This window comes from Tinamus guttatus, unplaced genomic scaffold, assembly GCF_059628265.1.
Source record: "Tinamus guttatus ecotype Peru unplaced genomic scaffold, ASM5962826v1 Tinamus_guttatus_pri_ptg001087l, whole genome shotgun sequence".
Lineage (NCBI taxonomy): Eukaryota > Metazoa > Chordata > Aves > Tinamiformes > Tinamidae > Tinamus > Tinamus guttatus.
The window spans coordinates 2,682,899-2,708,150 of record NW_028289621.1 but is presented as its reverse complement, the minus strand read 5'-3'; the positions used below and the strand labels follow the sequence as shown (position 1 = coordinate 2,708,150).

Below are 25,252 nucleotides of genomic sequence, written 5' to 3'. Positions count from 1 at the left end.
GATCAGCTGTAAGACCTGGTATTTCTAAATTAAATTTGCTGTAATGACACTTATGTAAGGAAAGAATAGCGTACATATTTCTAGTGAAAAATAATACTCTACCTCTGATTTCTGAATATATTCGAGTAGCCAGCGCTCTGCAGGGAGGTGTTTTTGGGAATCGAGGGGGAGCATCTTTCTTTTCCTCTTGCCTGTAAAGGCAGAGGAGCAGCGGCCAGCCCAGCCTCCCACACATCCCTCCTGCTTAAGATGCAACCAAAAAATGAAAAATAATAATAATAAAAAACCAACCCCCCAAACTGCTCTGAATTGTCCACAATTTTAACTATTTTGCAAATATTTATGCATCTGTAAATTCACAAATGTGACTGTACTCACTCAACGGAAGTTTGCAAATGCAGCACCAAACCACTTGGTTTTCCTTTAGATTCCCATAAACTCCTATCAGGTACCCACATCCATGCACATAAACGTAGTTAAGCACCATTTTTTGTAATACTAGAGTTAAGGCTGTGACAGCAATTCCACTGGCAATCTAGTTTTTCAGGGACACGTAGCACAGTTGTGTAAGTCTGCTGTGGGCTGAAACATGACATTAAAATGTACAAGCTTCCAACAGGTCTCTGCATTTCTATTACTAAAAAGACAACTTTTAGACTAAATTTTGCAGGCTGTAACTGTACATAAAGGAGTTTTTTAATGTGTAAACTTCTGATATACTAATATTTGAAAATTATCTATCGCACATGCGTAGTAATTTTCTATAATACATACTTGTAAGAACACAATGACAGTTCCCTACGACACTAAACAGAGATTTATCCTTGGATTGTTAACTGCTCCTTCAAGCTATTGTGTAAATAATTAGCATTTCATAAAACTTTCCGTGACGATTAAAACAAACAAACAAAATCCTAGAAAAGCAAACACACAAATACTTTTTAAAATGTAAAATTAAATGATGGAGACCAATGACAGCAGGAGACTTGAGGTTGGGGTTGACAAGGCATCCTTACACCTGCAGCTATGGAGACTTTCCTGTCATTGACCACCTAAATAAAGAAGGAAATATTAATCTCGCCTTCTCTCTTGCTTATTTAAATTCATTTTCTCTTTCTAAGGGCGTGTGATTTTGAAGGGCCTTTGGAAACGCTCTGCAGCCACCCAGGAGCGGGATGCTGGAGCTTGCCGAGACTCATCTCCATTTTCATGGGCAGTAGCTCCTTCAAACATCATTCAAAGCAACACATTTGAGCTGTTCTTGCCATATTTTTGAATTACTTGGAAATACTGTCCCCTACCCAAAACTCTGCCAACTCTTTTCAGTGCTTTATGAACTACCCAGTCTTTAGATGCTTGTGCAGGAGAAGCAGCTAAGGACATTTAAACCAATGTTTAAGGGGAACCTTAAGACACACAACAGGATACTAAATTTTAACCAACCAACATTCCTCCACAGATTATTTCCCCAAGATTATTTGGGGTTGCTTATTGCCGGGGGAGGTTGCAGCGTTGACCCCTGCTTACTTTTATACATTGAACTTCTGGTGGAAAGCGTGACAAACCTGACAGACTTTGCAAGGCTGCACTGAGAGCACCAGCCTCCTGCCTCGTCCAACCCTCCATCTGCCTTTAGGGAGTTCAGTTTGAGGCTGAAGAACTTGCACGTGGCCCGGGATGAGCCACGGCCATGGAGGAGACCTTCCTACAACACCCGCCATCACCAGAGCTCCCAACCGCAAAACGGCGGCCGCGTCACCACAGAGACCAAACCTGCGGCCTGAGGGAGGCGGCCGGAGCTCGGCCTGGAGGGTCCCTGGAGCACAAAGCAAGGCAGAGACCAAAAATACGCGCAAAATCAGGGGGAAAGTTGCTTCCCGGGAAGGTCGGGAAGTTGCTTTTCTAGACAAATAAAATGCAGAGGACTAAATCTTATACTCTAACTGTCTAGCTGAAACAAAACACATGAAGATACTGTAGATTTCCACAAGTTTCATAAATAACCAAACAGATATTCCCTGATGAAAGACTAGAGGAGAATCACGTTGTGCCAAACCGCAGGAAGGGAAGATTGGGAGGGCAGAAGGAGAAACAGAGGCAGCTAAGGAAAAGAGGTGGAAGAGAGCAAAGAAAGGCAGAAGGTGGCAGAGGAATTCCAAAGCAGGCAAGGCTTGGGCTGGACTGACACAACGGGACACGAGGACAGACAGATCGGCTGGGGCCTGGAGCAGGGAGAGAGCAGAGGGGCAACCAGAACAGATGTGGAAACAGAGATGTACAGGAGAGCTCCAGGCCCGCTCTGCAGAGGATGACATGTCCCGGGCTGAACCTGCTACAATTAAAGCCATGGGCTGCGAGCCCTAATCTGAAGACATCTCCGAAGGCCCCAAGTCCTCTGGCGCTTTGTGCCTGGGGGAAGCCGGGATGCAGCGACGCTCCGGCGACGATTCCTCTGACGCAGGGGGGTCCCGGGCAGCTGTAGGACCGCACGGTGTCCGACCTTCGCATCCTCTTCCAGGGCAACAAGGACCTCGGCAACTTTGTAAGGTGCTGCTGGGCTTTGGACCGGTGTTGAGAACGTTTTGTGATCCTGCTGGTACCAGGTTTAAACCATTTTGCTGCTTCTGCTGCCCCTTTTAAGTTGATACTAAGTTTTCTGTGGCTCTTAGGAGAGTATGGGATTCGAGAGACAGTGTCCAAGTTGCTGCAAAATTACAAATAATCCATAGAGGAGGCTATGAGAAATCAAAAGCTTAACTCAGAGAAAGAATCCAGATACAAAACCAAATAAAAATAACATCTCTAAAAACAAGTTATTTTTTCATGCTTGTAAAAAGGTTCTCATGCACAAAAAGCAGATTTTTTTTTTACAATAAGCAATAGCTCTGTTGCTCAAGCACACCCTGCTGTCTAGCTCTTAAATCATGTAATGCATTTGATTAATACTTACGTCACAGCAAAGTGATGCTTCACTGTTATCTTCACAGTACTTCATTACATAGAAAAGATACATTTAAGAACATATTTAATCTTACTCTAACTGTTACTAAAATACACAAACTTATAAAATGATTTCTCTGGAACCCACATGTTTTACATCTCCTCAAACCCTACACAAAATAAATTAGCAAGTGGATCTGCAGCCAGATAGAAATACCTGAAAAGCATTTCTTCTGCATTTCAAGATTCTCAGGCTTTAGGACAGAAACCATAGTGTTTATATCAGCTGAACAGAACTCACCTAGATGGGGTATGATTCCGACTACGCATACATGCTTTTCCAGGTTGCCCTATGTGGGAGGACCAATCATTCAAAGAAATAATACATTTCTTATAAATATATATATATTTATATATATGAGAGATGATAAGACAGGTGTTTATATTTTAAAACCCAATACATAACTAGGAGAGCCTCTAATTTTTCTTTTCCATCAAAAGCAAAACCAAAGTAAGTCCAGAAATGGACTATGGCTGATTCAAAACAATTCTTATTAAAAGAAACAAGTATGATTTTTGTACTGTACCATAAACTCATAATAATGCTCTTAGCAATTTATGATATACTCTCCTCCATCACAAAACTAAATCTCTGCATTTTTTCAGGTCATTTTGCATCTAACTACAATTTTTGGAAAGCAAGATAAAATAGCAAGTGCTTAATACAAAAAGTCAAAAATTAAATTCCTTTGCATCTGAGAATATACATGGGTCACTCTTTCCTGCCTGAGGTTTTCCAGAATTATTGACCAAGCTGTGCACAGAAAAACAGACTTAAGGATACTGGATGAAGGTTTTAAAAGGAGGGAAAAAAAAAAAAAGGAGCTTCAAAAACCTTAATAATTTTTTTTCCATTTGTTCTCTCTGCATAATTTCACCCACTGTCACACCAAGATACAAATGTCAGATACATGTAGATTATGGGAGAAAATTTAAGTTCCATATATAATCCAGCCAGACCATACTCAGTGGAGAGGCTGCTCGCTCATCCCACGTGAAATATGTTGATGTTCATGTGGATGCCCTGGTCTTTCACCGAGGAGCGAGAACAGAAGTTTTCCAGGCATCACCACATTCTGCACTGCTCCTGCCAACATGATTTCTGTTGTCAAGTTACTATTTTTCAGTACAACAAAAGATAAGTGTACAGTGTGACACCAGATCTCTTTTGGTAGCCTGGGATATAAGAGTCCTTCTGGAGGATGTGAAGAGAAGCTTAGTGACACTGCTATAAAATAAGAGCATCCACCAGAGATACCATAGCTCAGTTCCACTTCCTCACAAGGGGCAAATTAAAATAAACACAAATTTGCTCTGAGTGGTAGCAGAGATGTGTGGGAGACTGTTGGTCTCTGCACAAGCAAATCACCATCTGCTGAAAGCATTTCTGAAAACGCTGCTAATTACTTACATTTGTTTTCATTGTGTCAATATAGAGCTACTTTACAGCTTAGCAAGCAATTCCAGGCCTCTCTGCTCCTTCTTGCCTCTTCTTCAACACGTACTGAATCACAGCATCTATTTTCTTTTGCGTTTCCAGTAGTTGCAAATAGAGGTAGCTGAGCTACTATTAAGAACCACGTTATGCTTTGAAGAGGAGGAACCTTTCAAAAGCTGAAGTTACCCCTTAGCTGCACAATCTCTATTAATACTATAAAAATATGAGCGGACCAAAAGAAAATAGATGCAAGTAACTTTGCTTTTGGCACCTTTTGCCTAGATATTCATACTTCTCAAGTATTCTCTTTTTAATAAAGTTAATGCACACATAGGACACACCACATCAAAGGTTTGCTACATATTTACAAGGCACCAACCCTTTGTCACTTTTTACATGAGTAAAGAACCGATAGAAAGCACATCAGGACCCCGTAACTGTAGTATAGACATACTTCAGTTCAGCACAATTCATGAATGTTTGGCCTGGGAAGATTAAAATAATCCAGATCCTTCTTACAATATAGAAACTGTAAACATTTTATAGCTGCCTTTAGGATTGGTGTATTGTGCAAAAGTTATAATTATTACTGTGTATAAGGATTTATGGCAGAAACCACATAAAAACTCTGCAAGAAGGTGCTATTTCTATAATACAAAAACAAAAGACGGGAAAAAATTCATAATCATGATTCAAAATGTCATGTTCTTATTGAGAAGCTGGAAGCCTCTTTAATGCGATGAACTTGTAGTGTGTGGGGAAGAATTTCTGTAATTTAAGGCCTAATGAATAAGGCTTATTTTGACCAATGAAGTGTGGCGATCTGAAGTTTTAACACAAATGCACACTGACATAATGGAAAAGCACCACTGTGAAAAGTGAGTGGAGTCCCCGCACAACTTGCTTGGTAGATTTTCTGGTAAAATCCCTGCAGTAGAAGGCCATTGAAGTTCTTTTAAAATTGTTCCAAAGTTCTTCATCTGTCAATAATTCCATCCCATGAGATGGCTCACCCTGGCTTTTTCTGTCATTTTCCGCACCCTGCCTGACCTGGAAGTACCAAGGTTCAAAGGATCCTCGGTGTGCACAAAATTGTCATTATCCGAATCGTCGTTATACAGGACAGTTCGCCTGCCTTCGTTCCTTGTTTTGATTCGAGGGGGCCTGCTGAAGCGCCCTCCAAACACGTTTTCACCAAATTGCCCTCCAAAGAGATTTTCGAATTCGTCATCTGTAATTCGGGCACGTTTGGCTCTCGTGGCTCCTCGCGAGGCTCCTCTGCCTCCTCGGCCTCTTCTTCCTCCCCGGCCACCTCCTCTTCCTCTGCCACAGCCTCTTCCACCTCTACCACCTCTTCCTCCTCTACTCCATCTCCCCCACCTCCCCCACCTCCCTCTTCTCCCTGTCCCCCTGCCCTGCCAGTTTCTTTTCCCGCTGGCAATTTTCCTTTTTATTTTTCTTTTGGGTTTTTTGGATTGCACCACTTTGCTGTAGTCATGGTCTCCATCAATGTAATCCTGATCTGTTCTAGATGTTGATTCAGAGTCTGAATCAGAGCCACTTCTGCTTTCAGAACTTGAACTTGATCCTGATTCCCCACTTTCTGATGAAGATAAATGAGATTTTTCTTTTAAATCTCTCTTCTTTTCCTCTTCTTCTGCCTCCTCCAGATGCTCGTCATCTTCTGATGCACTTACTAACTTCCTCTTGACTCCTGCCCGCAGTTCTCTGCCATCACCATTTGTAAGAGGTTCATCAGGAGAGTGATCTAAGCAAACACAAAATAATCCAATCAGTTATAATCATCATGACTGAGCCAAATCAGGTCGAAAAAGTAGCATTCATCTCATCTGCCCTTGGGGCATATCCAGGAGAGACCCAACTCTGAGCTCATCGCAGTAAATGAGTTCCATATCCCATAGAGACAGACAGCCATGCTCTAAGGGCAAAAATTATCAGATTACATGTAAACGCAGTTCATCGCACCCTACAGCCAGCGCCACAGACTGTTGACTAAATATCTAATGAAGAGCTGGTCAAGAACACGAGCCAAGAGTGACTAGCTCAGGCACAAATATCTAAACTTACTCAGATGAGAGGTACTTTTGCCTACGGTATCTTAGTTAAATAAGCAAATAAAAAACCCCTCAAAAACTCATTTAAAACGTAATAATGCACATTAATTTAACACTTTACAAGTATCATTTATTTGCTTTCAAATACATGTTCTCCAATTCTTAGTCCAGAGCTTACCTCAGGCACAATTTCAAGACAGTAAATAATTTTGAAAAGCTCAATAGAATTGCTGAACACCTTAAAATAAGAATATAGTGCAGAACTTTCCTTTATAGCATGGTTTAGGACCACAGCATGACATCAATCTCGGGCAAAGTGATCAGAAGCATCAAGCAGGAGCAATATCTTTCATTTCTGAGGAAATCAGTCTCTTGGAGTGCAATATTTATTTTTTCCCCACCTTGTTTCACTGGCGTTGATCTGCTTCTGACTGCTCTGCTTTTCCCTGCATCAGGGGTATTCCCGCTTCGGCTCTGTGTATTTGACCCTGATGAGGATGGTTGCCCTTCTGTCTCTTCGCCAGTGGCTGAACCCAAAGGTTCCTCTGCAGTATCTGAAACTTAAGACAGGTCACCACCAACTCAACAGCGCACCATCTACCCGCTGTTTACAGGGTTGAAAAGCAAAGGCAATTCTGGGAAGTTTTCCATCACCTGAGTTTGCTGCCTTTTCAGGCACCTTTTTCCTCTTCAAATTTCTCAAAAAAAAAAGGAAAAAAAAATTCAACCCACCATGAGATGAAACTGAAGAACTGGTCCTAGTCAAAGGCAGTGAGGTATTCTGGTTGGTTTTAGGCTGCATCTTCATTTGCTTCTGTTTCCCTTTTGGACTGAAGACGTAAAACATTCCAGAGAGACAAAACTGTTAACAAAAAACCTTTAAAATGAAAAAAAAATCCCCTCCCCAAAAGTGAACAAATGCTGTCCATTTCTCAGCACTCCAGCTGTTGTAGTAACACTAAAAATAGCGTCAACGTCATTCTGTTTGACAAACACATGTGGTTTTGCAAAAACAAGATTTTATCTCACCTTTTAAAACTGTAATATCTAGTTTACTTAGATTGTGTGTCATATGCAAGTCAGTAAAGAGTTACACAGCTCTTTCTGGACAGTTACGAAAGAGGCAGAAAGAAATTTTTCCTGTTTTGCCCAGAAGGAAACCCTGTAATTAAATAGCCTTTCACTTTCCAGAATTATGCATGAACTGCAGAGTGAGCACACGTTTGGCCTCGTGATTTTATCACCTGAAAGAGCAACGGCACCAGGAAATGAGCAGCTCTGCCCTTGACTGGCTGTTCACAAAGGTCTACGCCACTGGCTTGAGATACCTCCCATGGCTGTGGGAGCCGGTGTCCCTGCCATGAACCCACCTCGAGGCTCTGCTCGTTGATGGGGAACTGCTGCTGCTCCTCAGTCGTTTTCGGTACCGCGGCCTTTTCCTCTTCTGACTCTGCATTGCTGCCTTGTATTCAGAGATGATGTTTTTCATATGGTTTTCAAATAAGGCAGATAGCCGAAGTGTCATGCTGTAAATCTGGAGTAAGAAAACATAGTTGTATTTATTAAAAGTTGAGTAAGTCAAAGGCTAGCAATAAAGATGGCCAGACCTCATTAGTAGTAGTCCAAAAGAAAAAATAATGCTGACATTCAGTTAGAAAAATCTTCAGAGGTAATTTCCATTAATGGTACATGCTTATCCTCATGAGAAGAGTTTTCATAAAGCGGTTTTTAGGTATTTACAGTACAAAATATTCACAAGATCAAAGAAAAAAGGACACCTGCAGTACTGAAACACTGCCTCCCTTTTGGAGGTATTTTAATTATGACAAACTAATAGTTAATTTCAGCATAAACAAAACTCTTAATTGCCTCCTCCTACCTATCCCTTTCTACTCCATCTATTTCTCTCTCTGAAAACTACACAAACACCATCAAGAGGACTTCATCATCCTCTTATAACCAGAACTCTTGCTGTTTCTTGCAGTCTCTCCAAATAAAACTCCCTTCCATTCACAGAGCTTATTTTTTGTTCAGATTCTTACATGACAGCAACATCTCTCTCTCCAGCTCTAATGAGCAGTATCTTGCCGCACTCGGGATGGGCAGAGGAGCCGGGAGAGGCTGTGACTGTTGACACACGTTGGGCAGGGGGGATGCCCAGCCGTGCACCCAGCTCTCCCACAGACATCCCCTTCCCAGGGCACTTCCCGGCACTCAGGCAAACAGATGCTGAGGAACCACGGAATTACGAGTCAGTTCACACATCATCCAGTTATTAGCACACAAGCCTGGAGATTCCCAGGGAACGTGCAGCAGTAAATAAGTCCTTCACCAGGTTCATCTAGTATCAAGCGTGCACAACACCCTGAGACCATCTGTCTTTTTACAATCTCTTGCTGACTTCCTTCTTAAAGCAAGCAAATTTCCTGGTCTCCGAAGCTCATCCCCAGCCCACACCGGGTTGCCAGAGTTCAGTGCACCTGCAGTCGGGGAAGCTTTTGTGCTTTCTGTCCTGCTGACACCCTCAGGAGTCACCCGATCCTTAACACCATCCTACGTCAAGCTGCCTCTCCTCCAAGCTGCCTGCACAAAACACGGCACTTGCAGTGCCGCTGAGGAGCCAAGAGCAGCACTTTTTGTTGCCTAATAACATTTCACAGCCTCCTGTTCCCTCCCGTGTAGCAGCACGTGTGCTTGGACCCCACGTTCTTCACAGCGCACTCTCCTCCCTCCTTTGCTCCACACTGCCTAGCGTAATAAAATCTTGCTTAACCACATGTTTTAGACATTGCATATAAATTTTTCAGATTAAATTCTATGTCTTATTGTGCCCTAAACAATGGTAGCTCTGTCCAGCCCCAAATGGCATGCATTTTATTTTTAATTTATAAATGTTCCTATTCCTTTTAGGAGTATTAGACAGCACTATAACAAATAGTCTTCTCAAATGTGCTAAATGATGCATGTGGGAGATGTGATTTTGTCAGACCTTAGGCATTTTATTTAAATATGCAGCTTTTCCTTATGATAATAAGGTCATAAAAACACCAACTCTGCTTAATGTCTGCAAATATAGCAGAAATTCTTTCTACCTTCATATTATGAAGCCATTAGCCATTTGAATTTTCTATTTCACATCAGCAGCAGTAATAACTGCATCTGTGTCCTCCCGCCAACTGGCCATTTTATGAGTGTAAACAATACATTAGCAAAGCATTTGAAAATCTGTGGAATACTTTGATCATTAAACAGTTTAGGATAAGCTGAGAGGCAACAGACTGCAGGGAATCACATATCAAGCATAACTGTGTTTACTTGGTCAGTTCATTACACTTCGTAGTCATTTTATGTAGCTCATAGAATATGGATCCATATTTCCAGCATTTCAGTCTTCCCTCTTGCCATATTCTGGGCAGGGCTCTGATCCAGCACATTTTTTCTGCCTATGCAAATTCCTGTTGCTACATGGAGAAAATTGCCCACTGACAAGCAACAAAGGCAACAAGCAGAAGCACTGCAAAGGACATGAAGTAAACTAGAAAATAATAAATACCATAATGTTTCTCATCTCTTCCAGCAATAGAAAAAATGCATAATATTGCATTAACAGTATATTAAAAATATTGGACTATATATGCACCTCTAGGAAAAAGATGACCTCCATTCCAGGAATAAACCCCTGAAGAAATATAAGCAACTGGCAATCAATTTCCTGCTGCAAATGTTTAAAGAAATGAGCGCAGCAGTAGCAATATCTCAGAAGCTTTTAGAGAATTCAGATAAAAACACATTCAGCTCAAAAGTGATCTGGAGGAGCAAAGAAAATGCATTTGTTTGCTCTCTGGATGCAGAGGGGACCATATTTCAGGGACCATATTGACTAAGGGCAGGATCTTTGTAGAGAAGGCATTTACTTACTCGAGACTTTTTATTAGGAGTGTAAGCTTTAGAATTGCAGAATATTAAACGTATATCTTTGTAGAATTCCAAGGGACTGGTGTAGTTTCCTGCTTCCAAGGTTTCTTTCACAGTGCTGAAGTCCATAGGAGTGTCTACAATGTCTCGATAATCCTGTAAGAAAGTACAAATGAATAATAAAGATGAATAAAGTAGAATTCTATGTCAGTAAAAACATCTAAGTATTTACCAACAATTTTTACCTGAAAGAGACACAGAGAGAGACACAGAGAGAGACACAGAGAGAGACACAGAGAGAGACACAGAGAGAGACACAGAGAGAGACACAGAGAGAGACACAGAGAGAGACACAGAGAGAGACACAGAGAGAGACACAGAGAGAGACACAGAGAGAGACACAGAGAGAGACACAGAGAGAGACACAGAGAGAGACACAGAGAGAGACACAGAGAGAGACACAGAGAGAGACACAGAGAGAGACACAGAGAGAGACACAGAGAGAGAGATTTTAAAGTTATTGCAGATAATTCTCTGAAAACAATAGTGCACAGAACATGGGTCATTCCAGCTTGGAAAGGCAGAGCTTAGCAAATGCCTAGGTGGAACTTTGCCAAAGGATGAATATTAGTTTTTTTCATTTGGAATATGAAAGCTGTACTTACAGGATAGGAAAAGAGATCAACTGGCTGCCTAAAAGGCTCAGAGTCCTCTCTTTCATAAATCAGGTTTAATAATTGCTTGCATTGCTCTTTCCAAGCATCAGGGCTTGCTTTCACAGGCTGTCTTTTCATTGGCCGTCTTACCTGCAGGGAAAGAGATATACTTGGTCATTTTTCCAAATATCCAGATTTTGCACCTTCAATCCTATTAGTTTACAAGCAATAGGATTCAAAGCAGAAGTCCACAACTGAAAACAGAATTGCAGTAAGATTAAAGCATAGTTCATAGCACAATACGCAATTAGTCAAAATATTTTTTTCAGTAATATATAAAAGCTCAAATCCAGGAGAGGTATGCAATATTTCAGATCCAAATTTGCTATTTTTTGTCAGTTTTCACTCAATTTGGGCTGAAAATTGATTTTGTTGTAGACAATTTTCAAATAAATAAAAACATATTCTTGAACAATAGAGTCAATTGTTCCCTAAGACAAGAGCCATCACTCATGTGTGCTCAACTATTTGCCCAGTTAATCCTACAGACTGTAGTCTGTGAGAAATTTAAACTGTTCCAGACCTAAATGGGTGCAATTCTAACTCAGTCTACGTCCTTTCCCAAGCTAGACCAACCAGAAGCGTCTACTCACTCGTCTTTTTCCAGAGGATGTTCCTGGAGCATCTGAATCCACATCTACTTCTGCCACCTAAAGGAAGAGGTATTGATTACCTAGCACACATGCTTGTAGGTGCACACGACAGGGAAAACACACAGGGAAGACTGAAGAGGTGAGAAAACAGACACGGTTCCAAAGGGCTTAAATGCAATGAATGATTCAAGCAAAATGGACACTAGTTTCAAATCAGAACTAACATAACTTCAGAAAAATATAGATGTAGAGGTATATTCTTTCAAAATACTCTTAAAAAACTCTGTGATAATAAATCAAGTTTAAGTTAAATATTTGCAACAACAGAAGACATGTAGGGGAAGGGCAGAGCGAGACACCTTCATAACTCTTTTACTCAGATTAGCTCATATATTAGAAAGCCACTGAAAGAGTAAAAAATAAAAGGTTTTAAGAGATCATAGATTTAAAATGGGAACTACAGCATGTTTCAAAACATGTGCAAACTCCATTTCAGGTTACTTTTAAGGGTGCATTAAGGTGAAGAAGACTGATAAAGGTAAAGGAAGTGATATCTAAATCGGTTTCTATTTGTCATTCCCTTAATTGTACAACCAACAGAAAACAACAGAGAATTACAAAAGAAAACCAGTTCTGCTGCCTCCTTGACAACGAAAGAGCTACTGTCCATCCCGTCTCCCAGACGGGATAACAACTGCAATCCACATTCCCCTGCTTGCTGATATTTCATTGTACAAAAAAAAAACATTGTGCATTTAGACAAGATTAAAACAGGCAGTTCCATGAATCGGTTTTACAAACTGGAGGGAGCTTATTATCCCAGTTGAGCCTGAACAAGCTTTTATCAAAAACTTAACATGACTAACCATAAAACAAAGGCTCTACCAAAATTATTTCTCCAACTTTTTCCAGATATTGAATTTAAAAAGACAAAAAAAGAGAGAGAGGAAAAAAAAAAAAAAAAAAAAGATGATCATACTTAATTACCTCTTCTTCTTCATCAGTGCTGCTTAGGTCTTCTGCTTTCACCTTGTTATATATTTCTAATATATCAGTACAACTCTGATCTCTGCAGGGCAATAACAAAAGTCAAAATACATAACAAAACAGCTCAGAACTCAAGATGCCAGTTCTAATGAATAAAAAAATAAAATAAAATAAAAATAAAACACGCTTACCCAATGAAGCGAAGCAAGACGTCTGTTACAATTTTGGCTGCCTTGACTATAGGACTGTCTGGCTCATTGAAAGTCCTGGCATTATGTTCAATGTAACGTACCTCCCACATAAGTGCTGAGATTCTCCTAAAAAAAAAAAATAAAAAAACATAATAGCACTAATTAGGTCATTCTGGCTACTGCTGTATGAGCAAAGCAACTGGCTTGAAGGTGAAGCAAATATGCTCTGCCTACAACACATACAGAGAATAAGGCCAGTATTTTATACAAAAAATATATAGTCCAGATCCAGGCATCAGCTTTTGTCTTAATGACACAGCCGAAAAAAAAAGAATATTCACATTTGCTTTGTACAAGACCAAACAAAATCAGATCTTAGGCTTTGACACCCCCAAAAAATACACTACTAAAGGAGCATTGCATGGTACTCAGCTAAACACATTGTTCTAGATTTGGATATAAAAAATGTAGATTAAGAACAAGTAAATTAAAATTACCTATAAAATCTGTTTTCAAGTCTCCTCCTGATTGTGGTGAGGTCAGTTGGATAAGCAACTACAGTGCAATACATGGGATAGGCACTAAGGTCCACTGGAACAGCAAAGGGATTAGAAATGTCTACAAGACAAAAGAACAAAATAATTTAGATGCCGCAGGAGATATCAGAAGGAAAGTCATACAATAACTACATTCCTTATAACGGTTTCTGGGTCTTCTTTTTAATAATTTGTCCAAAGCAGCACAGAGCTGCAGCTGGACAAGTCACTACCCAAAGGACAGGATTCCTCCCCTTGCAGGCTCTGCTAATTACATTGGAATAAGCAGTATTTAAGTATCACCTTTGTGATTTACAACAGAAGCCAACTGTATTGCTGAAAAGTAACACGGTAGCTGCGCTTGCAACTGCACTAATACAAAAAGTCATATAGACTAAGAATACAGAAGTGCCCTGTGTATAAACACCACCACCACACTCACAGAGCCACGTTACAAAACTAATTCCAAGGTCCTTGTTGGTGAGGATGTTTGGTGAGGATTTGTTGGTTGGTTTTGGGCAGGGGAGGGTTTAAGTCAATATTTTGTTCATTTGTGTTTGGATACAAGCCACTAAAAGTCCTCTAACTTGAAAGGAAGTAGGTCAAACCTTACGAACAGGGAAGTAAAACTGGGGCACCACATGAAATAAAAAAGACTCTCTTTACTGATCTAGATAAGCACTCCATTCCAGCTCCCAGCAATTCACTGTCAGCCCCACAGTTACAGGTTGTCATGCTGATAATTCTCAGTCCTTCTGCCCCCTCTCCAAACATACCAAGGGAAAGAAGTTGCTCAATCCCCCGAATTACTCGTTCACATTCTTCATCTCGGGAATGGGCTCCCCATTCTCCTTCCTGGGGTTTGTACAAAAGAGCTGTCAGTTCATCTGGAGTCACAGGAACTCCAGCACCAACCTCCTCCGGATAAGCAGCTAAATATGGAGAATTCAACAGCAGTTAGTACTAGCAGTGTTACTAGTAGTATATAATGATAACTGGACATGAATTTAAAACACACTTACTTCCTTCTGGAATTGGTTCCATGTCCCATGGGCTCATCCTTTCTCTCTCATTATTGTCCCAGCTATTAAGAAAAGCACAAATGCATGAAGTAAAGCATTTGATTTGTCAGATGACTGAATAGAATAATATCCCAGACTCCAAATAAACAGGTCACATCCATTAGAAGTGGGCCTATGTCATAGCTAGGCCCACCTCCTTATTTTTCCCTAGTGCCTCCCGTACATTCACTAAACTGCTGTTCCTGCTGTCAGTGTTGTTTTATGAGCAAGTTTGTAAATAAATAAACAACAACAAAGGGACTGATTATTTATTCAATTTGAAAAAAAGAGTTTTTTGTCCTTGAATGGACGCATTTAAGTGATAAGTAAACACCTGAAAAACCTAGGAGTGTGTAAACACCACTGATAAATCACAACCATGTAAACTCTTACTGGACAGAGTAGCACTGGAAGGAACTATCAGGATATTCTGTCTGGAAAGGCTGCTGACTCTCCACAGTTCCAAACCACCAAGCGTCATCTATTATACTGCGAAATCTATCCCCTAAAAGAAAAAAAAAAATTCTGAATTTGGCTAACAAGCAATGCAAGTAACTGCTAAATACTTCCTCGTAGAGAATAAGCTTTATCTTTAAATGCCCTACTTGGATTCCTACATTTTGCACTGCAGGGATCAAGTCTCCAAAGGGACAACTTTTACATTTCTGGTAATAAACCACAGGTATCTCCACACTTCAAGTCACAATAAAGCAGGTGTTTCTTCTGCCACCCAAGACACACTAATAGTTTGCCACGTTTTTGTTTTCTTTTGCTACAGCAACTGTAGCAAGCACCATGCAGAACTTCCAATGATCACCATAATATCAACCTTTTTATTATGCGTTTATCATCAACTTTGCCGTGTGCCACTGCAGCACTGTTACAGAAACATCAGAGTAATCAAATATGGTAAGATTCTCAAGTTAAATACAAAATCAAAAGAAATTTATAGCCACCAAGGTTCTTTAATATGACATAAAACAATATATAAAGTATAAAGTCCACAGACGTAAAATGTTGTCATTTGTTGCAAACACTGCTTTTGAATGTCTACACATATACTACTTATCCAATCTCAGAAAAACAAACAAACAAAACTACAAACACTGAATTGTATCCTATCAAATAACTTGTGAAAACGTTGCCAAACACATGCAAGTGGTAAAACAGTAGTTACCTATCTGCCAGTTTCTTTCTTTGGCTTCATTATAAAACTGATGCAGCACAAGGAAGTCGATAACATCTGGCATATCATGGTACCTTTATGAAAGAGGGGAAAAAAAATACTCAATTTCCCAGAACCATGGGTCTACATGCCAATATACACAAGCTTTTCAGTCTCCAAACACAAAATTTCATGCATTTTGTTTTCAAATCTGGTGTAGTAACGAACAAATACTATCCCCACACATTGAAACAAACAAACAAACAAACAAAACAAACAAATAAAAACCCCAAAAAAGCAAAGGGGAAGGCTTTAAATTACAAGAAAATTTATTGAAGAAAGTCACCAGCATTTCAGTTACTCACTTTATGGAAAACGATTCTCCTGTCATTTTGCCTGTGATTGGGTCTAGGAATGCAAGCTTCAAGCAACAAAGCGTAGGAGGCCCAACTTCATATTTAATTCCTACAGTCTTCACAAATTCTTGTTCCTATTTATCAATAAGTATGGAATAAGTATGGAATTGTACTATTTTAACTTAGTAAAAACAGAAACATATCCATGCTAAATTTACCAGATGCACATAAATAAAAACCAAATTTGTTTCCACACTAAGGACAGGTAATTTCATATGTAAAATATTCCATTATTGAAACACAGCCTCCTTAGAAAGAAAGATACAGGATGCCCATTCTCATGGTACATTTATGGAAAAAATACCCCCAGTTTATTTAACGGTGGTAGGAGGGTTCTAAGGAACACACAATTTTTTGGTTTTAACCACAGTGACGACACCAAAGTTTACATCTGGAAGAACCCAGGGCCTCTCAGCATCACCCTTTATTTAACTTACCCTGAGTTCCATTTTGTTCCATGGTTGTTTTTGCATGTTAATACTGTAAATTTTGGCTTTCCTTACTGCCCGCACATAAGCTTCATGGCCTTGCCTAAAGTATATGATCTTTAAAAGAAATAGGAAAAAGAGTTTATTTTATTGATAATTGTATTCCTGTTTAGTCAAATATGTGTCAACAAACACTTAGGCATGATTCCTTTTAAATGGTTCCTTATTTTGTTCTAAAGCACTTTCCTCCCTAAAAATATTCATCTATATTGACAAAGTAGCAACATGTATGGACTTCCGAAATTGGGATCATTAAGAAGTGTCTGTTTGTAAGATGCAGAATCAATTCTCACTGCTATTAATAAGTCATCTATGTGCAGAAAGCAGAAAGTAGGTGTAGAAAAGGCAGCTGCAAACAACTGGCTTTCTGAAAGAATCAAAATTTGGACTATTTGAGCATGATTCATTGAAAATATTCCTTGATATAATAATCCTGACTGAATTAAGCTCATCAGAGTAGACAGGAATTTCAGGATTGTTGCAGTCATTACCTCGTCTCCCATTTGTGGGACAAAAGGTGAGCGCCGTGGAATAGTGTCCAAGATCCACTGCGGGGCAAGCCATTCCTCACTCGGTTCACCATCCATCGAGAGCAGGCCACCTGGTTTCTTAAATAAATTACATTAAATTTGGAGTACAAGTTGTAATTGCTATGGTAGAGTGTACAAACAACTGATTATACCACTAAATTTAAGGGCTGGGCAAATGCTGGAATGCCAGTCATCCAAAAATCCTGACTTTAGATGGTAAGAAACGCTGTTTCAGCAGTACAATAGAAGTTTAATTTCTTTCCATAGAAACATTCTAAATGTTGACTTTAAAAAGCAGGAAAAGGAAAAAAATAATTGAAAATGTAGATGTAATACAGATGCATTCTGCTTTTACAACAGCACCATCTTGGAGAAAATCTAACTGCAGTAAAGAGAGTAAATCTGGGAGTGAATTTCTCAACAGGAGCAGAGACCTGACCACATGAAAAGGGAAGCAGTTCTATGTCACACAGCATAAAAAAACAAAGCAGACCACTGATATTAGCATTACTGTGTGTATCCGGGGCATCTTTCTTGCTGTATACTTGTTTTTCAAAAAGTTTACTTTGAAAACAAAACCACTTATTACCAAAAAAAAAAAAAAAAAAAAACATTACCACAGAGCCAGAAACATCCTCAAAATTTAGAAATGCTAACCTTTTTTCTAGGCTGTTTCAGTTTCCTTCTTTTTTCCTCCTGTCCTTTTGTTCCCTTCATATTTTCATCTTCAGAACTACTACAGATTTTCCGAGCTGCCTGCCTGGTTTGCCTCTTCGGAGGTTGGAGGTTAATTCCAGCATCTGCTGTCCAGTCAGAATATTCACTCGATGAATCACTGTAGGTAACACGAAGTGAGAAAAAAGAAACAGCTCTTCAGTTTTCATACAATGGGAGTTAGAGACCAAATCCTTCAATGTGCTCTTAGCATTTATGTGGAGGAGATGGCAGAGGTAAAGCAAATTCATTCTCAGGTGAATTTAAAAAAAACTGATTGGTATCAAATTTATACATCTCATGACACTATTTCATTAGTTGCACATTCATGTAAAACTGGAGTTATAGCTTATACCTATTCTCATACTATTTATCTCATGGATTCACACAGACTGTTGTAAGAACTGCCTGAACTGCATAGAATGCATGAAAACTTTAGATAACAGGGGCTTATATATTGTCATAAAATAACATACTTTGTTGACTTTGTAACATCTAAATAACTCCATTTATACTGCATTTATATTAACTCATATTGCTTCTAGTCATAAAAGTACAGAATTAAAAATAAGATTGAGACTGTAGAACTGGTACACAAATATGTCCTGACAACAGAACAAACTAGGACACAAAAGGAAAGATACATACAGAAGAACCATGTGTACTTCTGTCAATATTTCTAGTAGAAACAAAAGACAGGCGCCTAATTTGCAAGCCATTCTTAGTTTAAAAAGACATTTTCTTACATATGGTCCTTCAAAATTTCTTATTCTTGAAAAAGAAAAGAAAAAAAAAAAAAAAAAAGCTTCCCTGCAAAACTGCAAAAAAGTGAAGGTTTGATATGAAGAGTTTTTCCATACTGCTTTTCACAGTAGAGCTCTATTATAAAAACTTCTACAATTGCATTGACATCTTCATACAAACAAGGATTCATGTGATCATGGACACCAAGAATTTTGTTGGTTGGTTATAATTTTAAAATATCCAAGTGTACTAAACACGGTGCAATGTATCATTTCAGTCTTTCATAAGGTGTCATGAATTTACATAGTTTATAAGAGCTGGAAGCTTCTTCCTGAATTTACAGTCATATTATTACAATATCAACTGATCTTACTTTAATCATCTAATCACTAAATGTAATAATTAGGAGACTAAAAAAGCTACCTGGAGCTGCTTTCGCTTTGCCATGCTGTCACAGGATCATCCAAAGAGGCATCACTTGTGCCAACTGTCTCATCTTCCTGTATTAAAACAAAAGACTTTACTTTTGGGCAAGTTTAAAAAAAATGTGTCATTCCTATTTACAAACAAGTTATAGGACTTGTCTCACCTGAGGAAAGGTTTCCACACAACAATTTGAGTGGTATTAGAACCATAATAGGAGGTCTTATTTCAGTGTGTTTAATGTATTTCAGTCTGAAGTTAACATCTATTCTATTCAATGCATTTACAAAGTGACAGTGTTCAGTCTTCTTACTTTGCATACTTCCTTTATGACAAAAAATCCAATTTAAACTAGGATATTTTAAGTTCTTCCACTGCCAATATCAAGATTAATACCAATACTAAATCTCTTTCAGCAACTGTCTACAGATGTCAATGAAACCAGAGTGTTGAATGTGGCCACTAATATGAAAGCTACTATGTGTGAATGCCCAGAATAGGAAGTGATTCAACACAATCCAGTTATATTTACTTGAAAAAGTTTCAGATTACAAAAATACATGACTTTCTTCTAAACTAGTTTTGAATACTAGACTAGCATTGAGATAAATGATCCTTTCTCTCCAAGATCAACATACTAAAATTTAAGAGACTCAATGAACTGAGTCTTCCTTCCCAGGTGGAGAAAGAAACTTGGAATCTTAACAGCACCAGCAGTCGGGGTAGACCTGTTGCCAGCCATACTATCTGTGAGCAGGGAACACACTGGAAGGATCCCTGGGTGTACCAGACCTCGGAGGAGCTGTCGGGCTCCTCGCGCGCGCGCGCGCTCCGGCTAGCTCCGGGCTGGCTGTGCTCGATGGCCGAGCGGGTCTGGTAGGCGTGCTGCCGCTTGCGCTGGTTCCTGCGCAGCGCCCTCCCGCCGCCGGCTGGATAATCGTTCTGTTGGTGCCGGACACAAGAGGCAAAGAGGGAAAAAAAAAAAGATATTCAACAGTGAGCCCTGTTGCGCAGTTAGAATAACTGTACACTATATCCACTTATAGATGGTAGCTAGAAAATCTAGAATTAAGATTGAAAAATCCATCATTTACGTGTTTACAGGTCTCTGTATGGGCGAACATGCAAATGTTTTTCTTGGGTCAGTAGCTGCCCTACTTTAAGCTACAATCCTTCTTGGAAAGCAAGATACAGAGAAATCCTTTTTGTCTAACAAATACTTGCAGCCTCTGGATAACATAAGAACTAGTCACTTAAGGTGAGGCACCTCTGATATTGCTCCTAGTTTCCATAAGTCTGGAAGTTTCCATAAACTGAACCACCACTGTGGCTCTCCTTTCTCCCCTCCCCAGCATTTTCCCCCTACTGAAATCTTAGTGATAGTGACTTATCACTGCCAATTGCATATTACAGTTTAAACACAATTAAAACTACAGATGAAAGTAAGAGACAAAGAACAGGACTGTTTATTTCCAAATCACTTCCTAAAGCTTGATTTTTTAAAATTTTTGTTCAGTGCTCAGAATTGCTTTGGCCCTTGGTTCCCTCTTCTACTGAAGAACTCACCCGTTGTAAGGTATGGGATGGCTTTCTCTTCTTTTCCACCGTGTATAGACTGATTTCTATTTCACCTTTGGCAGCTCGACACTCTTCCTGGACCCTAATTACACATAGGAAACATCCATTTTATTCACTAAATCAGCACATTAACTGACAGTCTCATTAAAACACACATTTAAATGCTGCTTGTTGCCTTGCTATAGAAACCTGCGTAGAAGCCCTTTCCGAAGCACTGTAACTGAAGTACTGCAGAAAAACTCTGTTGTGTAGATAAGGAATTACTATTCTTAAGCCTCCAGAACAAACCAGCATCCTAATCCTATAACCTGAATCTCAAAAAAATCCCAACCCCTTTCTGAAAAATCATTTTGTGTAACCTGTAACAGGTGTATGAAAGAAGTGTTAAACACTTCACAGTTTAATCTTGTGCAACATCTTACTTGCTGACGCCTGGAGAGAGCTCATTCACCACGACCCTCCTGCTCCAGGCCATGAGGTCCCTCTCGGTGGCCATCTGGCTCCGGGGCGCGTTGTGGTGCATCTGCCGGACCCCCTCGATCTGGCCGCTGCGCCGGAGACCCACGTTTGGGGGAGAGGTCACGTCCAAACCTGGGCTCCGAAGAGCTGCAAAACAAAGATTTCTCATCGCTTCTGTAAGCCATCAATAACGCCTAAAATTTAATGCTTAGGGGGTTACACAGAGTTCCCTTTTGGCACCAAAAGACAAAAATCAGTCTTTCAAGAAAAAAGACATCTATTAATCTCTCTCACAAATAAAGGGCATACAAATATTTTAACTGAAAACTGAGATTGAGCAACCGAGCAACCTATCAGGAGAAGCAGAAAGGACTTCCTGTGAGCTGAAGCTGGCTGCTAGTGACCTTCATGGTACCACCAATTTGGATCAAAAGTATATTTCTGGCATTTTTCATTACTATTTTTTTGCTTCCTTCTTCAATTTAAAGGCAAGCAGCTCCAAATCTAGTAGTCCTAATAAGCTTTGCTGTGGAGATCTAATTCAGATGAGTATAATCAATCATTTAACCCAGCATTTAACTTATTAGCAGATGTAAATTTTTTAAAAGCTCAGGATGACTTGCAGCACAATCCACAGCATCTGCTCTGTTACACAAAGTGCAGACAGTCAGCTGCTTCCCAGTCAGCTGCTCATGTCTGAGTGTTTTTAATTTTTAATAAGTGTGTACATTAAGCATCAAGTCACAATAGCAGAACACTAAACTGCAGAATAATCTCAAGCTTTGAGAGAAAACACTACGACAGAGCAGACATTTATTTTATAAACACTGATGCTCAGCTTTAGCATTTATGCTGCTACAGGAAGTCATTAGTCTGTCACAACACTATTTCATTGGTATTCTCTAATTATATACTGTTGTCTTGACATTATTAAATGGGAAGTATCATCCCTGCAGTGACTAAGTGACATCCAGATAATGTAGTAAATATTATATTTATAAAAGGCTTGTAATGGAATTAATTACACTCTAACAGTTCTAAGTAATCAGATAATGCCCAGTTAAGACCACTGCATGTCCTCAACTACACCTTAAACTTTTATTTCCTCTGTCAGCGTTAGCAGAACGCTCAAATGCTCCATATAGGTCTACAACATCTATAAGAACAAGAGAAGAAACCTCCCTCAAAAACATAGTCCTGAAACATGCAGTAAATTAACACATTTTGATTTGTACTTTACCATACTTTACTAAAAGATTGGCTAACAGAGGTAAAGAGGGTCGACTTACCGCCATTAACAGAGTGGGATCTGTTGAGTGGAGGGGTTGGAAGAGTTTCTCCTTCATTAATTAGTCTTAGATCTTGTTCCCTCTGCAGCTCTCTAATCATTCCATCAAGAATACTTTCATCCTGGTCATTAGTTTGTTGCCCAATGACTTGTTCAACTACTTCACCATCACCTTGGCAAAAACAAAGCCCAAACTGCTTATAAAATTATTAATTTCTGTTTTACTAAACACCATAGAAACAATCAAGTTCAAAATTGTGCAAAATTCATCTATCCGATATGAGCAAGACCTGATCACCAGCCATCCTTCTGTTCTCATGGAATAAACAAAGGAACAAACTTCTCAAGAGAAGACATGATAAAAACCTAAAATTACAGATGATGCATAGAAAAAAAACCCATGATTCTTAGAGCAAAAAGAAAAGATGCTTCAGTAGGTATTAACAGAAGAGCTCTTACAGAGATCAGCATGTTGCAAAATTAATACCCACAAGAAAAAAATAACAAAAAAAGAAAAAAAAAAAAAGCCTGTTGTAAACCACAGAAGGCGTTTTTCCAGTTTCTTGCCTTTCTCCTTCTCCTTCCTTAATCACATGTACTGCTACACCACGGTTAACAGGACAGTTCTTTGAGACTGCTGCTCTATACCTGACAGAGGCCTATGGATCTGGAACATGCAGTCTCCTCATTATACCTCCAGATAAGTTGATTCCATACACTTCCTTTATGCCATAAAGTCACCCCATCTCCTCTTCTACTTTTACATTGAATTTAAACTACTATTTTCGTAAGAACTGAAATCAGAACATCTTTATAGTAACAGCTGACTGAACTGGTACCAATACAGTGCAGTACATGCATTACACACGGATTACCATTAGCCACATAGCCCAGCTGAGGGATAAGCTGCTCATCCTTGCAATTTTCTCTCCCTGGTACCAGCCTCTGGTATCTTGTGGGATGAGGATTCCCATCAACATCCACCAGGAATGGAGGAGGCATAAGATGTGGAGCCTGTTGAGTCTGCTCATCCAGAACATAGTTATTTGCATCACGGATCAGTGGTCGGTAATCCGTATGGAAGAACATCTGATCTGGAATCTGCAAGAAGAGCAATTTAGTAAATAAATAAATGGCCATTTGAAGCTGTCTTGCTGCTGTGGAATGGCTGCCATAACCACATAGCACAAACCCTACACTCAAGATCAGCACAAGAAATAATATGACAGATTGGATTCTTACCACAAATGTGCCCTGTTACCCAAGCCTGATGCAAAAATCAGAATTCAGCAGTATAATGCACCAGTGCAGATGAAGACAGAAGCTTATGCTTTGTTTCCCTGACTAAAGATTCTTTTATCTGAACCTTCTTGACTTAGACAAATAGCAACTACTCCATGATCTACTCACTATCTACTCACTTCCTGGTGCAGGAAAAGGGAATAAGCTGTAAAACAAGTACTTCTGACACAAAATCAGCTCAAGACACAGTTGAGTTTAAATCTTTAACCCACCTTTTCATAATATTTATTGCATCCAAACCCAAAAAGTAGCAGATGTCCATGAGAGTCTGTGCAAGCAAAATGCTGTCCATCTGGTGAGAACTTGCAATCAAAGACAGCTCCATGGCCTTGGCCCTCAATCTGTATCCAAGCAAACAGATTTTTTAAAACATGTAATCTCTATTCAAGCATTAGTAAGAAAATTTCCCTCACATATTAAATTCTAATTCAGTGTAAATTCTCATCTCACCCAAGACCGATTAGCACTTCTGTTTTTTCCCACTTCATTACTAAAGCTTCACTGAATATTCTAAGTTAAAATCTCACATTTTCTCATTTCCTGAAGTTTCAGGGCAACTTTTAAGGTATGTTCTAAAACCGCCACTTCAAAGTCTGCATTTTATGATATTGGAAAATACAGGGCAAGTCCACACCAAAAGATCATAAAAGACATGCTAGCTCTGCTAAAGCAGCTTTCACAAACCCAAGTGCTAGCAAGTTCAGCTAAGAAAATCTAACCTAGCTCTGGTCCAGGAGCAGGGCAGCTGTGTTTGCTCAACACCAGGATCAAAGGAACAAACCTGCCACTGGGCACATTAAGATAGATGCAGCACAGAGTCAATCGTCCTGTTTCCCAGGCCACGGCCTTGTTGTAACATACAGACTTACTGATTTACACTGCTCCATCTTTTGCATCATATAACCACACATATGAAAATTATTTATGTATATTGGTAACAGACTCTATAAAAGATCTGCTATTACAGCTACAAGATGCAAAAACATACTTTGGCCTTGCTTACTGAACAGTACAGGATCTTCTCTTTAATATGCTAGAATCTTCAATATCCTGTTATAACATTGCTCACCCAGGGTCACCTGGGTGTGAAACCTGCTTGGGCCTTGTGTCCAATTCTACACAAAACAAACCACACCTTTCCAGACCTTTCTTACCATGTTAAAGTAATTGCGAATTTTTGTTCCTTTGTCTATATCCCAAATAAAAATATTCCCATCATGACCTGCTGAAAGGATGATCCTTTGGTCAAACGGATGGGCTTCCAGAACAAAAACTTCATCGTCATGACCCTGCAAAGAAAGCAGTGCGAAAAAGAGAATGTTTCTTCATGCAATATCTCTAAACATGCTAGTACTTAGTGTGAGGACATCTGAGCAGAGCAGCTCCATCTCCTGCGTCTCAAACTCAAACCAGGTCTGTACTCAGTTCTCTCTTCTGCTCGACCTTGTTACTGCCCATTTCATAAACACCCCAGCCTGGAGCTCAGCACAGCTGAACGGAAGGGGGAGGAAGGGTAGCCCAGCTGGGAGGGCAGCTGCAGCCCTCTGACCCGGGCACAGCAGGGGCCTCCACAGGGCTCCCTTGTCAGCCAGCAACCAGCAGGATCCAGCAGCACTTTGGTCACCAGCTCCTT

At 39.7% G+C, this 25,252-nt stretch overlaps 1 protein-coding gene across 1 annotated transcript in view; it reads right to left on the bottom strand.

Moving 5' to 3' along the window:
- Positions 1–4,710: 4,710 nt before the first annotated feature.
- The window catches only part of BRWD3 (bromodomain and WD repeat domain containing 3), a 49,596-nt gene continuing 29,054 nt past the window's right edge, over positions 4,711–25,252 (bottom strand). Inside the window, exons 15-40 of the mRNA XM_088538508.1 lie at positions 24,774–24,908; positions 23,832–23,960; positions 23,193–23,418; positions 22,319–22,489; positions 20,993–21,176; positions 20,559–20,652; positions 19,785–19,934; positions 18,993–19,069; positions 17,769–17,946; positions 17,073–17,189; positions 16,531–16,638; positions 16,043–16,167; positions 15,690–15,772; positions 14,906–15,017; positions 14,474–14,535; positions 14,228–14,383; positions 13,413–13,533; positions 12,916–13,041; positions 12,725–12,806; positions 11,738–11,794; positions 11,094–11,234; positions 10,432–10,584; positions 7,884–8,047; positions 7,246–7,343; positions 6,915–7,073; positions 4,711–6,206 (exon numbers count right to left, since the gene is read on the bottom strand). Coding sequence (XP_088394634.1) covers positions 5,422–6,206; positions 6,915–7,073; positions 7,246–7,343; positions 7,884–8,047; positions 10,432–10,584; positions 11,094–11,234; positions 11,738–11,794; positions 12,725–12,806; positions 12,916–13,041; positions 13,413–13,533; positions 14,228–14,383; positions 14,474–14,535; positions 14,906–15,017; positions 15,690–15,772; positions 16,043–16,167; positions 16,531–16,638; positions 17,073–17,189; positions 17,769–17,946; positions 18,993–19,069; positions 19,785–19,934; positions 20,559–20,652; positions 20,993–21,176; positions 22,319–22,489; positions 23,193–23,418; positions 23,832–23,960; positions 24,774–24,908 — 3,993 coding nt within the window. The 3' untranslated portion in view covers positions 4,711–5,421. The remainder of the gene's footprint in view (positions 6,207–6,914; positions 7,074–7,245; positions 7,344–7,883; positions 8,048–10,431; positions 10,585–11,093; positions 11,235–11,737; positions 11,795–12,724; positions 12,807–12,915; positions 13,042–13,412; positions 13,534–14,227; positions 14,384–14,473; positions 14,536–14,905; positions 15,018–15,689; positions 15,773–16,042; positions 16,168–16,530; positions 16,639–17,072; positions 17,190–17,768; positions 17,947–18,992; positions 19,070–19,784; positions 19,935–20,558; positions 20,653–20,992; positions 21,177–22,318; positions 22,490–23,192; positions 23,419–23,831; positions 23,961–24,773; positions 24,909–25,252) is intronic.